Source organism: Phytophthora infestans, genomic scaffold, assembly GCF_000142945.1.
Source record: "Phytophthora infestans T30-4 supercont1.2 genomic scaffold, whole genome shotgun sequence".
Classification (NCBI taxonomy): Eukaryota; Oomycota; class Peronosporomycetes; order Peronosporales; family Peronosporaceae; genus Phytophthora; species Phytophthora infestans.
Window position 1 is genome coordinate 5,417,658 of NW_003303757.1, and position 21,210 is coordinate 5,438,867.

Genomic DNA, 21,210 nt, shown 5'->3' on the forward strand with positions numbered 1-21,210 from the left:
GCTACTGGCGCTTTCGCCGCTCGACGGGGGGGGGTCAATATGCAAACGCTCACATTGATTTTTTTCGGAACGTGCTGGCGGTTTATAACAAAACCGTTGATATGATCGTGCTCATGGTTGCTGATAACTGCAACACCAACCGCAGTATCGCTACCAAACTCGGCATCCCATTGGTCGGCTGTGCATCCCATCGATTTAACCTGGCGTTTTAAAAACAAACCTTAACAGAACACGAATCACTGTTACAAAAGGCTAACAACCTCATGCAACAGTTACGTTACCCAAATAACGCCGCGCAACTTTACAAGCTCACCCCCCCCTTCTCGCCAAGACGCGCAATGTGATGCGCTGGTCTTCTACCTACGAGATGCTGAAGCGCTACGTCAAGCTCAGAGCGCACGTCCGCCAGATTGAAGCTGTCGAAGACCTTCTTCCGTCTACCCGCGAGCACAAGAAATTGTGCGCTTTGTTGGTGCACTTGACCAAGCTGGACAGTGTGTACAAGCGTCTGCAGAGCGACACGACCAGTATGGGCGAGGTACGTCTTCTTTTTGATTCGGCTCTCTTGGACTGCCCTATTATGGGGGAATACCTAAAACCAACTCAAAAATTGTCCATTCGCCCATTTTTGAAAATGGTCTGGTGAAGGTCGGCGCTGGGGAGAAGCTGTCGGCTGCCGAAACCGCGGCGCTCAAGTGGTTCGAGGGCCAGCAATCGACGCAGCGTCCATCGGAGACTCGACGCAAGCGCAAGCAGTGCGAGGACAACTAGGCTGCGCAGATCATACAGCAAAACAACCCGAAGAGACGCGCAGGTGGTGCAGTGTACACTACTCTAGTTGGGCAGGTATCGCCGACATCGAATGCGCGTGAGCGCTTGTTTTCCGAGGCCAAGTACGTCCTTACGCCGCAGCGCAGCAGCACGCTTCCAGCCCACTTCGAAATGCTCGCCTTCCTACGTGCCAACAAGGACATGTGGAGTGTCACAAGTCTTCTTTAGGTAAGCTGAGATGGTGTCTTCATTAATGCCTGCAACGAAGATATTGCCAATAATGGCGCCGTACTTATTATTGTTTTCTTGTTTATTGCCGTGATTATTATGGTAACGCCGGAGCGCCAATTTATTATGTAACTGTATTGTCCGAGGTCTGCTCCAGCTTGACAAATCTCTTTTTTGTATGTGAGCCTCCCTATAAAGTGCAAAAACGCGAGCGTTAGCACATCCTTGCTATTTTGAAGCATGTTTTGCAACTTGTGTGAAAACCGCACCGTCAAATAAAACAAATTGACTGAGTTATGGGGGTGGCCGTTTAATTGTGTCCAGGAGTATATTATAAAAGCGCTTTTATTTACTGTAGTATAAACTTTTACTACGTAGTATGTACTTTACTACGTAGTATGTACTTTACGATTATAAGTACCATAATTGCAGCGCCTTCGCTGCCCAAATACGTATTATTCTGATTCTTGAGGTTTTTAACTGATTCGTGAAAAATAGGTTCTATTTTGATAGAGCCTGTTTTCCACGAAGCAGATATTTCGATGGAGCTCCTAAAATTTGGCAGATTTAATGAATTAGCGATTTTTAGCGAAATTACGTTTTTCAACTCGAACACGGCTTTGAAACTTCATGTCAACGTTTTTTTCGCATGTTTACAAGTGTATAACAATTGAGACTTGTTGAACAAGGTTTATAAAGAATTGGAAATGTTTTAGCACAATGGAATGCGATGCTAGCCTATGCATTTGCCTAGCTTGAATGCTCTTGAGGCTATCACTCGCTGATGCTGGGTAAAGCAACTTTCCAAAGCGAAGCTTAAAATCAAGTCCAAAGCACATTAAGCTACGATCTGCGCTCGTACTGGGAGGACGTTACCCAACTATTTCCTCCAATGACAGCTCTACGGGTATATACTGTATAGTGCCAACGGTGGGACTATCAAGGGCCAACATTTACTGTCCGTTGCCGATGAGGACCTCCGAAGAGGCTTTCTTCTATTTTTTTTCTTTCTAGCTCTGCTCCCATATTGAAACTCCGAAGGCCGAGTCTTCGTAGTAAAACTAACATAAAATATCAGTCCACAATTTTCCGACTAAAAATCAAGCAAGCCACCCTCTGCAAGCCACGGTCGGCTGCTATTTGCCTTGAAACACGCCCCTCTCCGAGCGAAGGGCGCGCTACTCAGAACTTGTTTAAAGGCAAGTTCTAGATAAAGGTAAGTAAAAAGCAAGTGAACAAGCAATTAAGAACGTAAGAAGAGAAAAAATGAAGGAACCAAGCTTCTCTAAGAAGACGGTAGTCATCGAGGTGACGACCAAAGCTCAGACGGAAAAGGAATCACGGGAATTCGTAAAGATTGCTATGCCAAGGTTCAGTGGTGGATCGCCGCAAGTGGGCGAATCGTTTCAAGCGCGTAAGCAAGTTGAAGAAGTGTGATGCAGCAACATCTAATCCTCACTTGCGCCTCGTATTGGGCAACGAGGTTTTAGAGCTGTGGCGCACTCTGACGGATAAGAAAGCCATGGCCAAGGACGACGTGTTCAATGCAGCATTTGCAGAATGGGGGCGGCTGTTCGTATCGTGGACGTGCCATGCGCAGCTCGAGGAGGATCTACACATGTTTGCCAAACGTCGGAGCGAGACGGTGGCACGGTGTCGCCAACGCTTTCGCGACATCACTCGCATGCTGAACAATATCCCGTTGAGCGCGATTTGACTGGACGAATCGTCGGTGACACGCTTCTTCAAGCGCGCCATGCCGAACGCATGGAAGACATCGTATGAGGCGGGTGGAATCTTTGACACGATTCGCAAAACTGACGCTTATTTCGAGCGTCTCAACAATCTGAGAGACGCCAGAGCAAGAAACGTGGATCGTCAAAGATAAAGTAGAAATAGTCGAAGAGCCGTGACGAGCTGCACAAATCAATTCAGCAGTCAAAGACGACAAAACCTAAGCCAAAGCGTAACGAGAGTAGTGATAAGTGGTGCAAGCTGCACAAGGCGAGCTCCCACAGCGACAGCGAATGCTTCACGCAGAAGAAGAACTCGGTCGCTTCAAGTTGCTACAAGACCGACAAACGTTAGACAAAGAAAGACGAGTGTACCAGATTCGAGAACGCAAAATCAGACTACACCTACAGTGACGACAAGTGCAAGACCCTAACGAATACATTGTCTACCAAGGAGCTAACGCAACGTCTGATGAGACTTAACTTCCGACTTTCACAAACCAAGAAATATCGAGCTGTATCGGTGGATACGGGCTGTGAGATTATTTACATCAATTCCAGCCTTCTGGGGGCTAACAAGAAGCGGGGCGTTGTGATCATAGCGTCCCAGACACATTACGAGCAAGTCGAAGGAACAGTAAGTTCTGTTGGGTCGATTACAGTGACGTTTCGATTCATGGACCTGAAGGACGGGTGCCGCCTTAGCCACACGTAAGACGTTACCCCGGACGCGACGGACGAGACGGTCATCGGAAGATATATTTTGGCAAGGCTGGGACTGGTGGTCAACTTCCGCGACAGGACCATGAGGTGGACAATGACAAGGTGTCTGTCAGTACAAGTACCAAGTCCAAGGACATGAAGACGGACGAGAGCAACCCATGCCACCTGCATTGAATGCATTGTTCAAGATCGATACCAGGAGCGAGAGCCCCGAGATGCAAGCGAAAGCCGAGGACCAGCCGAATCCGATCATGGCAAGGAGCACTCCGATCAAACATACAGAGGACTGTCAAACAGTAAAGAGCCAAACCCTAGAAGAGGACCAAGTATCACCAACGGCGGAGATCTATGCTGCCGCTGCCGCTACGAGAATTTATTCTGTGATCAAGAAACAGCAAAAGGAGATCGCACACTATACCCACTACACCAAGATAGTTACACCAGCACAGCGCGTATATTCGAGTATGGAGCTGGAGCTCATGACAATAGTGGAATTACTGCGCAAGTATCGAGTGCAGATCCAAGCACTACCGATCGTGTTGAACACGAAGAGCAACAACCTGGATTATCTTGTTGCAAGCTGAAAGCGAATCCAGCATGAGCAAGAAGTGCTGAGGGGGTTCGATACCAAATGTAAGAGCCACAACGTACCCAGGGGATTTTAATTAGAGGTTGTGGATTCGACAGACAAGGCCAACGTCAACAAAGACGACCACATCAGCAAGCGGATTGTTATGCGCTCATCCCGAGCTAACCGCTAACTGGCATGGGAGTGTTTGGCGTGGCTAGTGCCAACGGTTGCAGTATCAAGACCATCATTTACTGCCAGTTACCGATGAGGGCCTGCGAAGAGGCTTTCTTTTATTTTATTTCTTTCTTTGTGACGGGGTCACACAGCACCTTGCACAGAGGAAGTGCTTAAGGGTATTTACTACCCGAGTGAGCGTTAGTCCACGTGTTCCCGGCCTCAGTGGGAATGATTTGCACTTGGAAGAGTAGATGTAAGACATGTATTTGTAAGTAAGCTTATCTTGGGTCCTTTACAAACTAACGGTCAAATATAGTGGATCTATGTACTAATGCCCTGACTGGCTCCTAGGGCACCTGGTACCGTGTACCGGGTATCCACAAGAGTAACGGGTCACTCTTTAAGTAACCTGGGGGTAAACCGTATTGTACACCGGTACATTCTCCCCCACTTAGCTTATTATCACTGATTCTCCAATCAGAAGTGAAAGAATTAAAACACCCAAACGTAAATTCTCACACTGAGCAGCCACGAGACTGTCGCGGCCTCAGTCACACCCATAGTGACTTGTACACTCAAAGCACACTGGAATTTGCATCCCTATGCTCAAAACAGTGTTGGCCACAAAGCCTACACTCAGACATGTCTTAGCGCCTGCGCTAGCGCGCGTATAGTGCTTTGGCACAGGGTGCAATTGCATCCGAACGTGTTACATTCACCCACGGGTCGCACAGGAGGACACGACAGTCCTCGCGAACGTGTCCGGAGCATAGTGTCTCCCGTGAGGGACGACACCGAGAAGTTCAACACCTGATCCAGCACTAGGGAGCTACCTCGGGCGGCTTCAGCAAGGCTCCATCCTTGCGGGGGGATCTTCTGTCACACTTCTCTTCGCGTCTTTGTCGTCATACCAACGGCTCGTAGGTATCCTTCATCGACACCGTGTTCCGTGATGGTACTCAGCTGTGATGCCGGTGTCTCCCAGTGACACCATGTACCTTTTGGTACTAACCTTTGGTGCGGTACGCCCACCACAAGGTTGGCATGTTTGACGGCAACAGCTTCTGCGGTGCTGTCGCCTGAACTGACCCATGGCCAGTGCTTACATCATGCACGACGCACAGTGTACAGGTACATTGACCCGTACACCAGATACGCAGTTTACGACACGTACCACAGCTACCATAAGTGCTCCGTGGACTTAATGTGTGTCATGCACGACGAGTGCACTTCGCGGAGCCCCCGGCAGCCTGCTCGACAGTAACCAGCGCCGATACATCGTACGTGCATTGACTCACAGCGAATACGCATAGAGCAGCATCGGGTCGTCGTATGGCGCATGTCCTTTGCACGCATACTAGTGTCTGTCATAGTCACCATGTACTCGACCGTGGTGGGTCATATCTCTCCACCATGCCACTGCGGTGTCGGTGTCTGGCATTGACACCGAGTACTCATGCGGTACCAAACCATGGTGAGGCAAGCCATCACCATGGTGTCATGCTCGGCGCGGCACCAGCTACGACTGCGTGCGTTGCCTCGACCACCATTTGATCAGTTGTGTGTGCACTCGTGCACCACACTTAGGTTATGGCTCCACGGCCCATTATACCCGGCGCGTTGCGTACATCACGTACCGCAACCGCTTTGTCAGCGAATGAGACGCTCCGTTCACCCTATTCGACAGGTCTTTGATGACCAAGGGACCTGTGCAGTGATTGCCCCAGCCCCCCCCCTTTCGCCTAGTGCGTGGCTGCATGCAGCCACAACACTGCTGATTCGCTCAGCGAATCCGCGGCACCTAGCGCCAGTGGCTTCCGTCGCCACTTTGACTTGTTCGGTTAGAGCTACCGCAGCTCTAACCCGGCTGTTCGCCTCCTGCCTGCAGTCGATGTACATCGATGCCTGGCTCCGTAAGGTCTTTCCGAGCCTCTCCCCCACTTAACTTGAGACAATTGAGTCTCTTGTGGCTTGTGATAGCCACTTGCAGCATGACGGCTACCTGCCTCGTGGGAAGTTAGAGAGGAAAGTTATTTTCGAGCCTTTTTTCACTTAATCTTGAGACTACTAAGTCTATCGTGGCTTGGGTAGCCATTGGCAGGCACGACGGCTATCTGCTTCGTGCACTGCGTCGGGGCTGACGGCCGCGTCGGCCGTGCCGACCGAAAGCATCCAGCCCTGTTCGGAACTATGTTACCCGCTTTAACTGTGGAACACTGTTACCCACCTTGGCTGCGGAACTGTGTTGCCCGCCTTGGTTGTCGAACTGTGTTACCCACCTTGGTTGCGGAACTGTGCTACCCGCCTTGATATGTGGAGCTATGTTACCCACATTGGAAGCGCATACAGTGACTTCCTTATTAGTTATGGTCTGAGTGACCTTCGGTGTTGGGATCGGCTAGTGTGGCAGGCTCACACACACCGGACAACGTTGGTGTCCACCGATCGAATCACTCGGAGTCCAGGGACTGGACTCCGAGTCGCTTGAAGCGACGTCGGCCTGAACAAGGCTCAAACCCAACTTGCGGTGGCTAACGTGACGAGGCACCTCGCTATCCACGTCGTAATGTCTCGTTGACGACATCAGATGCACTCAATATCTCCTGTGGTACTGTGTTACCCACACAGGAAGCATTGTCAATGCCTTCTTCTTCAGTTATAGTTTGAGCGACTGCGTGTGGTACTGTGCTACCAAAAAAGGAAGCGCATCCAGCGTCTTCCTCTTCAGTTAAAATCTGGGTGACCGTGTAGACCTAAGTTACCCATCTGGTTAGCACTAATCACTATCGAACCCCATATGGCGCGATAACCTTCGGCGTTGGACGCTGCTGGTGTAACAGGCTCACGCGCCGGGCATAAGATCCATGCCCGTGGCATTGCCGCTGCGGAGCATGACCTTGTTTTACATAGATCTGTCGGCGCGTCGACAGCTCCGTGATCCAGGCGCGGTCTGTATTAGGTACCCAAGGCATGACAGAGATGGGAACATGGCTCGCCAATACTCCGCCATAGACCTGGACTGACAGGCCCGTCCCAGCCTTGCTACACCAAAGTCCGGTCTGTGCCTTATGTTCTGCACAGCCATGTTGTTCGTGGCGAGAACTACACGCGACACCGCGGTGCGCGAGTTTATCGAGCTAAAACGTTCAGGTCCGTTAAGGACATTGGTACTTCCTTCACTGTACCAAAGGCTAGTCCATCAAGGACCAGCTCACGACAGTCACTCTGACATAGAGTGCAGTCGGGTGTCGCTATGCCAAGCGACGTCCTGGTGGCGCCCTAGAAATCATCATACGCTCAAGGGGTACCATTTATCAGCTCACCGCGTGTATAACCAGCAGCCCATCACTGCACTTCACCGATTTAAGAGAATCACGTCTCTCTGGGCTAAGTCCTGTGGTTTGCACAATCTGCACCCCCATCACGAAGCCTTAGCGCTTTTCAGTAGGGCATACTGCCGCTTCTGGTGGCCGGGGAGCCTTCGTCGACCTGGCCGTGGCCTGTACCACCGGACCTAGGGCCAACGAGCTGTCTGCTTCCCGAGGACTGGCGCGGGGCATACACGCTGGAAGTGTCCATGTCCGCCGCATCCGTAACAGCTGATTTAGCTCTCGGTCGAGATTAAGTTCATGGGCTCAGGCTTGCTGTACGCACCGGTACCAATGGGCTGTGTGATAGCAGAAGCAGCAGCGTCATTGCTGCAATGCTCCGCCTCCCGAGGAACGCCATCCTCATCGTGGCGACGTTCCTCTTCCCATGGAGTACCAGCCTGGTTGTGGCTGTACTTTTCTTGGAGGGCGACTCGTATCCCCTCCTCTATAGCTGTTGCTTGCACCCGAAATGGCTGGGTGCGAGCAGGACCGACCACCAGGCCGTCCATGAAGACTGATGTCTTGATGTCTTCAGGCAGAAGGTTCCCTGTCAGATATCCAACCAACGTGTGCATCTCTTGCACCTACTCATGTAGCTCACGTTTGCCTTGCTTACACGCAAGAAAGCGTGAGTGCTGGCGTAGCTCGTTGTTCGCCGGTAAAACCGCGGCTTAAAGCTGCTCACACAGCTGAGCCCAGGATGCAAAGCATCCGGGCGATGTCGTCTCCTTGGTGTATGCCCAGTGCTTGGCACGTTCACCAAGGTTAGGCAAAGCAAAAGCCACCCGAAGTGGCTCGTCCGAGATGAGACCCGCCTTCATGACGATCTCCACCTCACGGACCCAGAAGTGAAGGTTCTCTTCTTCCTTCCACCCAAACGCGGGGGTCTCGGCTTAGGCCTGGTTGCCTGGGGAGCGGCCATCGCGGCCTCCAAACTCCCGCGGACGTGAGCGATGAGACCACGCTCGTAGGTATCAAACGTAGCCACGCGCTCGTGTTGCTCGGCAGGCGTCGCCACCGCCAAGCTGCGAAAGACATCTTGTCCAAAGATGCCTCTCATCTTCCGAACAGACTCGTACTGTGAGTCGTTCAACCGAGAAAGCTCACTTCGGTCCTTCGTAGCTCAAACGTAGAGCGCACAGAGGGTTCAGGTAGTTTAATCTACCCACGAAGGCGTAGGATTGACTACAAGTGCAACCAAGTGTGACGGGGTCACACAGCACCTTGCACAGAGGAGGTGCTTAGCTATATTTACTACCCGAGTGAACGTTAGTCCACATGTTCCCGGCCTCAGTGGGAACGGTTTGCACTTGGAAGAGTAGATGTAAGACATGTATTTGTAAGTAAGCTTAGCTTGGGTCCTTTACAAACTAAAGGTCAAATATAGTGGAGCTATATACTAATGCCCTGACTGGCTCCTAGAGCACCTGGTACCGTGTACCGGGTATCCACAAGAGTAACGGGTCACACTTTAAGTAACCTGGGGGTACACCGGGCTGTACCCCGTTACATTCTAGCTCTGTTACCAAGTTGAAACTCCACTTCGTAATAAAAACTAACATAAAATATCAGTCCACAAATTTCCGAGTGAAAACCAAGTAAGCCACCCTCTGCATGCCACGATAGGCTGCTATTAGCCTTGAAAAACGCCCCTCTCCGAGCGAAGGGCACGTCAGTACTTTGCCTGCTACCCTGAACGGATGTATTTCCCTGTAGCAACGGAATCCGCTGCATTGAAGCTGAAAAGTGCATTAACCGCTTGAGCCCGAGGTAGTACCGTACCCCCTTGCTGCCTAAACGCTAGGCGCTCTAGCGTGTATCTGCGGGTAAGGGTTAGTAAGCAAAACAATACATAGTCTGGTAACGTGTATATGTGATAGACCCATGCTAAACCTAAACATCGTGAAAGACATCTTTCACTATGGTGTATGGTCCGAACTGACGCCTGAAAGTATACATGTTTGCACTAATAAAATGTATGATGAGAAGCAAAGTGAGTACATAATTGTGACAGAGTCGTTCAATTGCAGAGCGGAGACGTGTCCGGAAAGTGCATAACAGCGCCATCACAAAACATGTTCAGCGGACCAGAATTCTGTTCTATTAGTAATACAAAAATCAAAAGCAAACGACAGACGCAATTGATTTTCAATCCGTCGCCGCTGCGTTGGTTGAGCGACGGGCGCGCTTCTGCTGGCGGGAGTTGCTTACAATAGACTCGCTACTGGAATCCGCATCGCTGGCACTGCCTAGGGCCGGATGTTGCGCAGGAGCCCATGTTCCTGTACATCATGTACATACAAGTTACCAGACAGACCATTATGCCGCGTGTCTTCCTTCGGTTCTTCTTCCACCCCAGCTTTCCCCGGTTGACCCACACTGCTTGTAGACGGATTAAATTCTTTGTCTTCCTCAACTTGGTCACCAGGTTGGTTGTCGGCTTCGAAATGATACGACGCATTGCTGCTCAATTCGGCTTCTTCAAAGTCTGGATCCAAGTTTCTTTGACTAATCGGAGAGTCTTCAATACAATAAGACGCCACATACAAAATTAGTTCAGTTCAAACGTGTATCATACCAGATATTACCTCCTGGGCTTCCGATGGGATGTTCACTATTGCCGCTGGGAGAAAGAGCTGTGGCCTTGGGTGAATCAGCTTGTAGTGGGCTCTTTGGTGGACGTGAAGCAAGATTCAGTGATGTACCGGAAGGCGATGGTGGGGTCTTGTGTAGCGGACTTTCGGCACATAGACGAACTGGGGTGGTCTCGAGTAGTTGCCGTTGAGCCGGTGCGGGTGAATGTAATGGGGGACTGCCATCAGATGAAGAAGTATTCGAATTTAACTTTCAACATACACGATTAGCAAAATGTAAACGTGTATCATACAGCCCACAGTACACGTACGCTTCGCTGTCACAGTTTGGCAGCTTTCGCAGCGCTTCGACGTCCGACAGCATTCGCAGATCCATCACGTCCTGCCTGCTTCTTTGCTCGAAGAGCCGCTGCTCACTTAGCACAGTCAGTACAGATCAAAGACATCCAAAAAAATATTTAGAGCAGCTTAGGTCGATCTTGTCCAGGTACTTCATCAGGGCCTCCTCGCCAATACACACGTCCTCTCCTTCGACATCCTTGATCGTCTTTAGGTAGATAAAGTCGACGGAAAGGCCTGATGGCTTTTTTTAGGTCCAACCATCCTTTTTCATTTCACGCCATCGAGCCCGGAATGATGTGGGGCTCTTTGCTTGAGAGGGGAAATCCAGAAGTGAGCCGCAAAACTGTGCGGTGGGAGACGTCCACCCATGAACAATCATATGTAATTTGCTGCACGTGGACCTTACAAGATAAGGCCAGTTTCTAAACGTGGACCATACAAGCTAAGAAATATTACATTTGTTTTTTGTAAAGGTCTTTACAAGCTCCAACTCAGATAGGGGTAGGTGACGATTCCATGCTTTCCCGACAGATACTCCACACCAACATAAAGATTAGAAAGTGGGTTCAAGGGGTTAGTTTGTTCACAACGCTGATTTTCCAATTTTAATTAACAACGTTAGACTCACTTCAACAGGCAATATGTGTTGTATTAGAGCTGAAATCGTCTAGAAACGTCGCAGCCTGATTTTCTGTACGAGTGAGCTTCCGCCGCTTAAGGTGTTCTCCTTCTTGACGCCACTAGTCAGATTTACACTGGAATACCTGCCATAGCTTTCATTTGTTATAAATAATTTGCCAGAAAAACGAAACTTTTCTCCATGTGCATTGGTCTAAAACCTGCTCAAGTACTCCTGAGTCACACTAGGACAGCACCATTCCTTACGATGTATACATCTTCTCAATCTCTTCCTTATACATCTTCTCCACCACAGAGCGCTTGACTTTCATCGTAGGAGTCAACTCATTACCACCAATGCTAAAGTCACGCGGGATGATGATGAACTTCTGTACGTGCTGAGCCCGCGATGCAGCCCTCATGTTGGCACGCTTCATGCCGTTGCTGATGTACTGGCTGAATTTCTCACATGACTGGGCGTCAGAGACGGTGGTGGCGTCACTTCCGATCTCTTTGGCTACAGCCATTGTCCAGTCTATCGGTAGGTGCTGCAGTAGTAGCGTCCGGTTCTACTCGTAAAGAGCATAAGAAAGTCAAGTAGTTGCGCTTCTCTCCAATGACCATGACATTGGATAACGCTGGTAAATCTGCTTTGACCTCGTTTTCAATGAGCACAGGAGGAATGTTTTCATGAGCTCTTTGAGGCGTCCAGTAATGGAGAGGAACCCGTCCTCGTCGAGCTCGCCAATGTCTCCCGAGTAAAGCCATCCATTCTCATCGACGGTCTTCTTGGTAGCCTCTTCATCGTTAAGGTATCCCATGAAGACGTGGCGCCCAGTGTACTGGATCTCACCTGTGTCCGGATCAATTCGAGCTTGAGTTCCCTCCAGTGGTGGGCCAACAGTTCCCAGCTTCCACTTACTCGGCATACTGAAGGTGAGTGGTCCTGTGGACTCAGTCTGTCCGTAGAGCTCGTACAACGGCATGTTCAGAGAAGCGAAGAAGCGCATGACTTCTGGAGAGGTAGGAGCGGCACCAGTGAGGAAAGTGGTGCACTCATCCAGTCCCAAAGCGTGTCGAATCTTGCTGAGGATCAAATAATCGGCAACGGAGAACCGGATACCAAAGCCACTCGGAGTTGATCCATACTGAGTTTGCTCCAAGTAGGCCCAACTTCGTTCCATAGCCCACGTCAGCACCGACTTTTTGAGTCCTTCAGGGGCTGAACCAAGTTTCTCCTTGAGTGCGTCCATCATTTTCTCCCATACGCGAGGGACGCCACAGAAGTAGTGTGGTCGCACCTCTTGCAGTGTCGCCAACAACCCTCCACGAAGCGCATCTGGACCGGCAAAATACACTTCAGAACCGATGACCAAAGGTACGTGGATATCCAGCAGTTGAGCGGCACTGTGCGAGAGCGGCAAGAAACTCACACTTCGCTTCGCAGCACGTGCTTCTGGGTGGGCATACAAAGCTGCCTCGGTGATCCAAGTCAAGTTGTCGTGAGAAATCATAGCCGCTTTCGGTGGACCCGTCGTTCCAGACGTGTAGATGAGTGAGCAACAGTGGCCAGGCAGTTGGGCCTCCATTCTCTTCTCGACCAGGCTCACGTCAGCCGATTCGCCAAGTTTGAGAAACTGGGGGAACGAGTAGACTGGAACACGGTACTTGGTGTCGTTGGGTGCGTCATTGTCGCTCCACACCACTAGAGCCTTCAGCTCTGGGAGTTAGTCCAAGACCGACAAGTACTTGTCCAGTTGCACCTTGGCCGACACCACCACTACCTTGGCTTCGCAGTGCGATGAGATGTGCTGACATGCCTCGGCGTTGCTAGTGCCGTAGATGCCGGCAATCACGGCGCCGGCCAGAACTGTACCCATGTAGGTCAAAAGCCATTCGGGACAGTTCTCGCCCAGCACATTGACGGCCTCATGAGGCTGGACGCCTACTTGAATAAGGGCTCGTGCGAATTGGTGACTGGTGTCGTAGTACTGTTGCCAGGTGTGGGAGACCCACTCGCCGTCCTTCTTGATGCTGAGAGCTTTATCGTTCGGACATCTCGCGACGGTGGACTTGACGGTGTTGATGAGGGTGGTCGGCTCACGAGAAGCTTGGTCGATTTTACCGTTCGTGGGGCTGGGTACACGCACGGTAGCGAGTTCGTCGAGTCTCCAAACTCCAACCATTCTTGTGGAATGGGTCGGTGTTGGCGAAAGTGGAAGTGATCGGGTTGATTAAAATCTCCTGGATGGTTACGAAGAGAACTATAATAATCGATGACGTTGACGGGACCCAGGACGTAAACGAGTTGTGATGGTGAGTGGTTGTAAACAACAAATGAAAACCCATCTTGTTCATGACCATAGAGCCTAAACTTGTGTTGCGGTAAGCGAGTGTAATGCAACGGAGGTGAGATGCGAAGTGGTACAGTAGGGAGAGTATCGATGCGGATACACCGAACACCCCGTAACTCAAACAAACAATAAATAAACAAGTTTGCGAATCTTCTCGTACAGACAACAACTGGAGTTCGTGGTTACAGATTGGTCTTCGCCCCGTTCGTGTAGGTCACCTCTGTGGTTTTAATATATGATGCTTGGAGCGCCACTGGTACTGCTGCGATTGCTGACGGCGGGCTGCGAGGGTCCGTTCGACGCCAGTAGTTGTTTTGATCTACGTGCTCGCCCCGCTCCACATCGCGCTCGTGTCGCCGCATCAGCGCGTCACGCATCGCTTGTCGATATCCTCGCCAGGCCCAGTAGGCGTAGCCGACCACCAGCAGCATCGCCAGCACGACCAAACAGTACACAGCGATGTACACGCTCGTCATGGGCCGGTCTCCTTTGTTCTTGGAAAGTTTTCTTAAGCTGCGTTTCTTTTGTACCTACACAATATTTCCAAGGCTATTTGTTTTCCGAGTACTTCCCAAATATGAGGAGATGAATATTGACAGGTCCATGTATATGAATCGTCGATTGACAAAAGTGGACAACTTCAACATCGTTGGTCATATGAGTAACAAGTATCCGACAGTTGACGACTTGGCAGACAACAAGCAACCCTCAGCATGGCGAGGGCAGTCTGGACGCTGGAGGAGCTGTGGTGGCTGGTCCAGGCCTGGGAGGGGGTTGTAAATGAGAGAAGGAATGCTGGTGGGAAGAAGAAGAAAATGGGCAACATGGAGTTCAACCGCTTGATTCACGAACGCTTCGTAGCACTCGCAGGTGGCTCCAGTCCCCGCAGTATTTCAACAATTATGAATAGGAAGGATGTTCTCCAGAGCTCTTTCGAGTTCATCCGATCGTTCGTAGGCAATAAGGAAACAAGTGGGGGGTTGGACTGGTTTGCGTTGCCCACAAGCAACCAGCGCGAGTTGATGAAAACCGCTGGGGGTAAGCGAGTGCAGCCTATCGAAGAGCGTGTATTCAGCACGCTGAATAAAATTCTGAAGAACGAATCGGCTATGGCGGAGCAGAGCGGCGAAAGTGACAGCGAGGGCTACGATTATTCCAGTGAAGGTGACAAGTTTGAGAAGGGCATGAGAGCGAAGAAGAAACCAGCCCCTAAGAAAGTAACCAAGCATAGATCGAGTGGTGGGAAGCGCGTTCCAGTGAGTAAGAGTGCTCTGGAAGATGAAACGGGGGTTATGTTAAGCCAAAAGGAAGAGAAGCATTCAAAGGAAAAGCGTCGACGCGTTTCCAGCAAACTTGCGTCATCGAAAGTTGGAATGAAGGACGTTTTGGAACGTCAAAGCGATGTGCTGGCAGGATTCCTTGAAAAGCGCGCGGATGAGCGCTCTTAAGAGCACGAACGAAGTCGTCAAGAGCGAGAAATGGACCAGAAGTTCTGGGCAGCCGAGACCGCAAAGGACCGTGCTCTTCTGCGCGAACTGTTCTCGGCCAAGTAAGCTTCGTAGGCCGTAAGTAACTCTTCGTCTTTATAAGATGCCCTTTCTTCTTTATGCTCTTAGTTGCCGTCTAATGCTCATTTTTAAAAAAAATTAAGCCTCATAGTAGCAGCGATCGCAGACGCGAACTGGCACATTGATCCCAAATTCTGGAATTGACTTGAACTTCTGCGAGCAGCCTTCACACACGAGAGCGCCGCAGCGTCGACAGTTGTGCTGGTCTCGGTTCTGCTGCGCCTCACTAGAAGACGTCGAGTTCCACGTGAACGGCGAGTCGCAGCACATACAGCGAGTCTTGGTGCTAAAAGGGACCCACTCCGGCAGCGCAGGCTTGGCACGACGTGCGTCACGCACAATACGCAGAGCACTTAAATAGTTGCACCCCAAGTGGTCACTCAGCATGTTCTGCTGCACTGGGATATGAGAGAGTTCTTCACACTTGCGGTCCACGTGGACAGCTTCGTAGATGCCCTTATAGAAGAAAATGTGCGTCACCTTGCCAGGGATATACAGCTCCTTGGGGTCATCCACCAAAGTCGTCACCAACTCTGCAGCCACTTTTTTTTCTTCTTGACGCGCCTTGTCTGAAGGCTCGAGTTGTTCGTCTTCAGAGCTTTTGTCGCCAGCCTTATCGAGTTGATCAATCAAATTTGTCCGCGTAAGAGTCCAGGACGAGACGCCTTCGTCTTTATCGTCGTCCTTAGCTTTCTTCTCTGCCAAAGTGGGTTTATCTGTCGGAGAGATGGCCTTGTCTCGATTCGCAAGCTTCCCTTTTCTCTGATCAGCAGCTTCCGTCGCCCACTCGCGCTTTCTGGGCGCCCACAGCGTCTTTGCGCGGTCTTTGAACGCTTCCAAGTCCTCCGACGCAGTGCCACGCCAACATCCTTTAAAGTTCTTGAGTTCTTCGACCAATTTCATCACATTCGACGCTTTGGCGCGAGGCACAATATCATCTCGAAGCACGATGGAGTGGACGAAGGTGTCGCACGACTCAGCCACACCCAAGTTTACACACGCAGGGACAGCGTACGCAAAGCATTCGAGATCTACGAACTCCTTCTGCAGCATCACCGACAGCAACGCCGCACAACCAGCTCCGAGAGAGTGACCAGCGAACACTATGTGATATCCTTCATTATGCAGTACACGAAGAGACTTGACGATGCGGTCCTTGATCCACATGACAGCTTTCAACATGCCGTTATGCGCGAAGGCGTCTACAAAGCCTCCGGTCGCCTCGCTCTGCGGTGCACCTGGCGAAGACAGGCCGATTTCCTCTGGACACGCCTGGATATCGGTCAGTGCGTCTTGAACAGACTTGGAGCCGCGGATCAGCACGAGAGCTGTCTTGGTCTCCTTACTGCCCAGTAGAGCGAACGACGGGTGACGGACATCTTGGTCCTGGACGTGTGCATAGATCAGCGAGAATCCCTGCAATCGACTGATGCGCTGTATATCCAGAACATCCAGCTCGTAGATGCCATGCAGCGCTAAGGGCGCGTACTTCAGCACCTTCGTCAAGAACTCGTCCGAGACTGGTTCGCATCCGTTGTGGCTTGTCTTCTCTCCTTCCGGCTCCGCTCCACGGTCTCCTCGGTTCATCGCCATGAAATAGTAGGTACCAATAGCTGCATCTTGGAAGCCAAGGTCGTCCAAGTCGCCCAGCAAGCCTTTCAGCGTTGAAAAGGACTGCATGAACTCGTTACGCAGAATAAAACCAATCAAGCCAGCTCGGCCGTATTTGCGTAAGAAATCGGCGCTCACGACTGCCATTTTCGCTGCGGCACCGATCGGAGCGGACTTTGCAGCGACGAGTGTTCCTCCAGCAGCACGCATGATCTTGTCGACTGCTGTGTCGGTGGCTGTGTTGTAGTACACGATGAGCTTGTCGTCCAGGTAGTCCTTCACACGTTCAATGCGCCACTGTACGAGCTGCTGGTCGATCTTCTCCATCAAAATGTAATGGCAGTTCTTGCACAGCTTGGATGGAGTTGTGTGGCCGTACGCGCGAATGATCGCAGACTCGGGTAAATGGTCTCGACAGAAGGACTCGGAGCAGTAGCCGCATTGATACCGGAACTTGGTCATTCCAAACTCGACGTCGCATTCTTTGCACTGTTTTGACTCGGTGAGCTCCGGAGGAGACAGATACTTCGGGATGCTGTCTTGACAGCATGTCACCAGTGATCTCTCGACAGGAGACAAGTCTGGGAATCGCTTGGACAGCATTGATAGCACCTCCGTGTCGTCCTCGTCCAGACTCTTCGTACCGTTCTTGTGTCCTTTGCGTGTCGGTAGAGTTTGAGGCTCCGCGGAAATGGCAGCTGCAGTGGCTGCTTGGGCCATCTCCAATCCAAAGAGTGACGCCTCTCTAATTGACTGTACAGTGCCATACACTGCCTGCTTCGACGATGACCCGGCTAAATTAATGGCCGACGACGGCAAAGACACGACTGCAGACGAGAATCGGCCGAAGAATCCAGAAGATCTAGCCGGCTCGCTGCGTTTTGCCGAGGTGTTTCTCTTACTGTCTTCTCCGTCAGGCGGCGGGAACAACACGTTGTCTTTCTCATCAGCTTCCTTAGCTGATGAAGCTGTGCTTACGTGGTCCTCTCGTTTCTTCACTTCAGTCGAAGCAGATTTTGCGTCTTCTTTACTTTCGTCTGCGTTCTCTTCCTCCTTCTTGTCGGACGGGAAGAGCGTCTGCCACTCGCCCGTTTTAGAGGCTTCTTCCCCTCCAGAAGTGGCGTTCTCGGTCTTAGAGCTCGCAGATTCGGCTTCTTTCTGTTCGTCTTGTTTGTTTCCCATCCAGACTCGAGTGCGAACGGCACTGGAGCGCGTCATGGGGCCTAGTGTGTCGTTGAACTTCTTCCCATAGAGCCAGCCTTCATCGTCGTAGTCTTCGCCCTTGTAAACCGTCCATACGAACTCCTTCTGCTCGTCTGTACTGGAGCAAGCCTCTTGGTTGGTTGTAGACCAGGCGGGAGGGTCCTCCGCGTACAAACGCGCCGACCACCCCTAAATGATACGAACAGGATAAGGATATGAGCACCGTGTATTTCTCTGGAAAAAGAAAAATGGGTTTGGGAGAGGCGAAGAAGGATTGAGGAAACGTATACACACCACAATGGGGTACCACCGCTGATTCTCGATCACCTCCGGCATGAAGACACAAGGCGCTACGGAGCCAATTCTTCAGTGGTTTCTTCGACGAGTCACTGCCATCGGCGGTGGAATCAGAAATGCCTTACTAAGGCCAAGTGTTGCGAGAATGATTGTAGCTCGTGCTTCGTCCCACATCGGTTGCACGAAAGTTGTGCTTCACTGGTGCAACATTTATTACAAACTTGGAATTTGTAGGGAATGTTAAACGGGATGCTATTGGCCACAGACGCGAATCCTCCATCTAGCTAGCAATGGTGTCGTCGTCGTCCGTGCTGCGTCTGTACCGTGAGATGCTACGCAATGCAGCCAATTTTGAGGTCCGTGTCCTGCAACCCTGCGTCCTCTCTCTCGGTTGCAATATTTATCTGCTGCTTGTAATTTCGAGGCTTCGATTGAACTAAACCAGACTTGTGCTGCCCATGACCTAAACAGAACTACAACTTCCGCGCCTACGCCACGCGCCGCGTCAAGGAGGAATTTCACAAGAACAAAGTACTGAAAGTCGGCAGTCCTGAACAGGAGAAAGCGCTCCAGCTCGCGCGTGAGCAGGCCGACGTATTGTGCCGCCAGGTCGTCGTTTCCAAGCTGTATCCACCTCATGTCAAGAGTGTTATGGAGACACTGGGCAAGTAAGGGTAGATAAACACGGAATACTCTTTTCAGGTGTACCGGTATATGCAAAATGACAGTCCAAGTTGTAAAACTACTTTGGCACCATTGCGGACTCTGCATTGTTAAAGTGACCGCCACGCTCCATTGATGATAATACTACGTAGTATAAAGCGGATGATCGACTGCTTAAGTTTGGAGCAAACTCGGTAAAGCGGCTGCAGCGAATCATCCTTGCGATATCTTGGTGGTTTTCATCGTAGCGTGAGATGGACGCAAAAACCTCTCCCAATCAGGTCAGGCTCATCAGCGATGAGGTGATCTGCCCGCGTTTCGTTAACTCGTGACGAGCCTGGCTGCATGTTTGATAAAGAAGTCATTAAAATAACACCGAAGATACGGGCGCCGTAGCTTTTCGTGAGAGCAACCCACGAATTCGCGTACCTCGTGGACTCGGCTAAAACTAAGTCTCGTGCAGCTTACCTATTCAGTCGCGTACCGATAAGTCGTATCATTCATCGTTTGCGTGAGAATACACGAAAGTTACCCGGTACCAATCGCGGGTCGATTTGCTCAAGCTACAGTATCGGTACAAAAACTATTCTGAGATGATCACTGATGGTGGCGGATCGCAAACGCGTGCCGTGGTGAGTGCCGTGACGGCACTTGCGGACGGCATCCAGAAACCAAGTTGATTTCATCACGGAAAGAATAATTTTTTGAAGGACGGGTCAACATTGTTTTGCTCTGCAAAGACAAATTTTGCATATCACAGTCAGTAGTACTGAGTCAGTACCGAGAATTGGTGAGGTTATATCATTGTTGTCGAGATTATTTCTTCCCGTATTGCATGCACACTACTACAGTCCAATTGATTGGGAATACTGTTAAAGTGTATTAGTCCACGTTCGATCAGCCAGAAGGCCACCCAACAAGATGCTTGCGCGACCATGTTTCGTTTGTCTGCAGTGTCTGGAGCACGCGCTCCAACGCACAAGTACACTTGACAAGAGGCTCTCAGCCGGACTCACTTAATGCTGCAAGAAGGTATCACCTTTCGAGTTGTGGTCCCAGACTCCCACTCATGACAAGACCACCACATTCCGTGGTGGTGGCCATTGCGCTTAATCGACACAAGCATTTTCATTCTTGGTTTTGCGCCCTACATCTCAAACCATGGCCTTCCAAACCCCAACTCCAACAGCGGCATCCAAGGTCAAGTCGCCTGACAACTACTTCGACCTCAAGACTCCGGAAGACACCAACGCGATGAACGCGATACTCCAGCCGATGATCATGTAAGGGCGACGACGGTACCCGAAGATCGGATAAATGTCCGAGAAAGCTGATAGGAAAACGCGTAGAACTCGAGGAATCCGCACCAACGCCCTGGCTGTTGCCACGAGTAGGCCGGACATGTACAGGTAGTTGTTCATGACAGCGTACAGGATGCTCAGACTCATTCCGTAGACGATCGTGACGCAGCAGAAACTGACCAGGACACCAATGTTGCGAAGCGACCAGATAGACGGTACGCCTCCAGCGCGTAGAGCTCCACTCTCGATATCGCCATATTCCTGCACTTGTTCACGTGGGCCATGGTACATGATACGTCCGTCGTTCATGATCAAGATATCGTCAAAGAGATTGAACACTTCCGGTGGCGGTTGTAGGAGAGAAACAACGATGTTTGCTTGCTTCATCATGGCCGTGATTCCCCTCGGAGATCCGTACTACGAAGACGCCTCGCTGCAAGACATCGACCTCGCCGATATGACTCCAGAACAACTGGCGCTCGTGCACACGGACGCTCCACACCGCGGCAACAAGTTCATTTTCCTCTTCATGCTCGCCAATTTGGGCGCTGTGATTGCCTATGGTCCGACATACGGCATCTTCATTGAGCTCTCACAACGCGAGCCTGAACACATCCGTGGTCGTCTCCAGACGAACGTCTTCATGGTGCGCAACGCTCTGGCGATCGTGACTGCTTTCTTGACCGGCTTGTGCCTGAACAGCACTGAGTACGGTGGCACTTTTTCCTGGACGATCGGGTTTAACGGCATCATGTGGATCTGCACCGCTGCGACGGTCATCACCATCCCCTTCTGCTGGTTCTGCGTCACCGAAGAGAAGGTGGAGCAGGCCAAGTCCATCGGCACCTTCTACAGTACAAGGAGATCTTCGAGACGATCCAAAAGGAGCCGTTTTATCGCCTCTTCATCTTCCGCTACTTCACCAAGATCTTCGCTGCAGTGTCGGTCACAGCATCCAGCAACATCCAGTCCATTTACGCGGGCGTCACACCACTCAACGATGGCATTGCGGCTTGTATCAGTCAAGTCTTGATCGTGGCTGGGGTCTTCTCAATCAAAAAGTGGGGTCGACAGCTACTTCGAGG

At 50.9% G+C, this 21,210-nt stretch overlaps 6 protein-coding genes across 6 annotated transcripts; 3 read left to right on the forward strand and 3 right to left on the reverse strand.

Moving 5' to 3' along the window:
• Positions 1 to 11,391: 11,391 nt before the first annotated feature.
• PITG_01988 (long-chain-fatty-acid-CoA ligase, putative) lies at positions 11,392 to 13,314 on the reverse strand (the record flags this gene model as incomplete). The annotated part of the gene is made up of 4 exons (XM_002908527.1): positions 11,392 to 11,584; positions 11,786 to 11,981; positions 12,051 to 12,840; positions 12,892 to 13,314. The coding sequence occupies 4 exons, from the start codon at positions 13,312 to 13,314 to the stop codon at positions 11,392 to 11,394; spliced, it is 1,602 nt and encodes a 533-aa protein (XP_002908573.1).
• Positions 13,315 to 13,664: 350 nt separating this feature from the next.
• Positions 13,665 to 13,913, reverse strand: PITG_01989 (uncharacterized protein; the record flags this gene model as incomplete). The annotated part of the gene is made up of 1 exon (XM_002908528.1): positions 13,665 to 13,913. One exon carries the CDS (start codon positions 13,911 to 13,913, stop codon positions 13,665 to 13,667), a length of 249 nt encoding a protein of 82 aa, XP_002908574.1.
• A 282-nt stretch (positions 13,914 to 14,195) lies between these two features.
• PITG_01990 (uncharacterized protein) lies at positions 14,196 to 14,859 on the forward strand (the record flags this gene model as incomplete). The annotated part of the gene is made up of 2 exons (XM_002908529.1): positions 14,196 to 14,742; positions 14,831 to 14,859. The coding sequence occupies 2 exons, from the start codon at positions 14,196 to 14,198 to the stop codon at positions 14,857 to 14,859; spliced, it is 576 nt and encodes a 191-aa protein (XP_002908575.1).
• Positions 14,860 to 15,064: 205 nt separating this feature from the next.
• On the reverse strand, positions 15,065 to 18,200 carry PITG_01991 (uncharacterized protein; the record flags this gene model as incomplete). Its single annotated transcript, XM_002908530.1, has 2 exons — positions 15,065 to 18,053; positions 18,159 to 18,200. 2 exons carry the CDS (start codon positions 18,198 to 18,200, stop codon positions 15,129 to 15,131), a joined length of 2,967 nt encoding a protein of 988 aa, XP_002908576.1.
• Positions 18,201 to 18,435: 235 nt separating this feature from the next.
• On the forward strand, positions 18,436 to 18,966 carry PITG_01992 (uncharacterized protein; the record flags this gene model as incomplete). Its single annotated transcript, XM_002908531.1, has 2 exons — positions 18,436 to 18,517; positions 18,633 to 18,966. The coding sequence occupies 2 exons, from the start codon at positions 18,452 to 18,454 to the stop codon at positions 18,831 to 18,833; spliced, it is 267 nt and encodes an 88-aa protein (XP_002908577.1).
• A 1,547-nt stretch (positions 18,967 to 20,513) lies between these two features.
• On the forward strand, positions 20,514 to 21,158 carry PITG_01993 (uncharacterized protein; the record flags this gene model as incomplete). The annotated part of the gene is made up of 1 exon (XM_002908532.1): positions 20,514 to 21,158. One exon carries the CDS (start codon positions 20,514 to 20,516, stop codon positions 21,156 to 21,158), a length of 645 nt encoding a protein of 214 aa, XP_002908578.1.
• Positions 21,159 to 21,210: the final 52 nt, after the last annotated feature.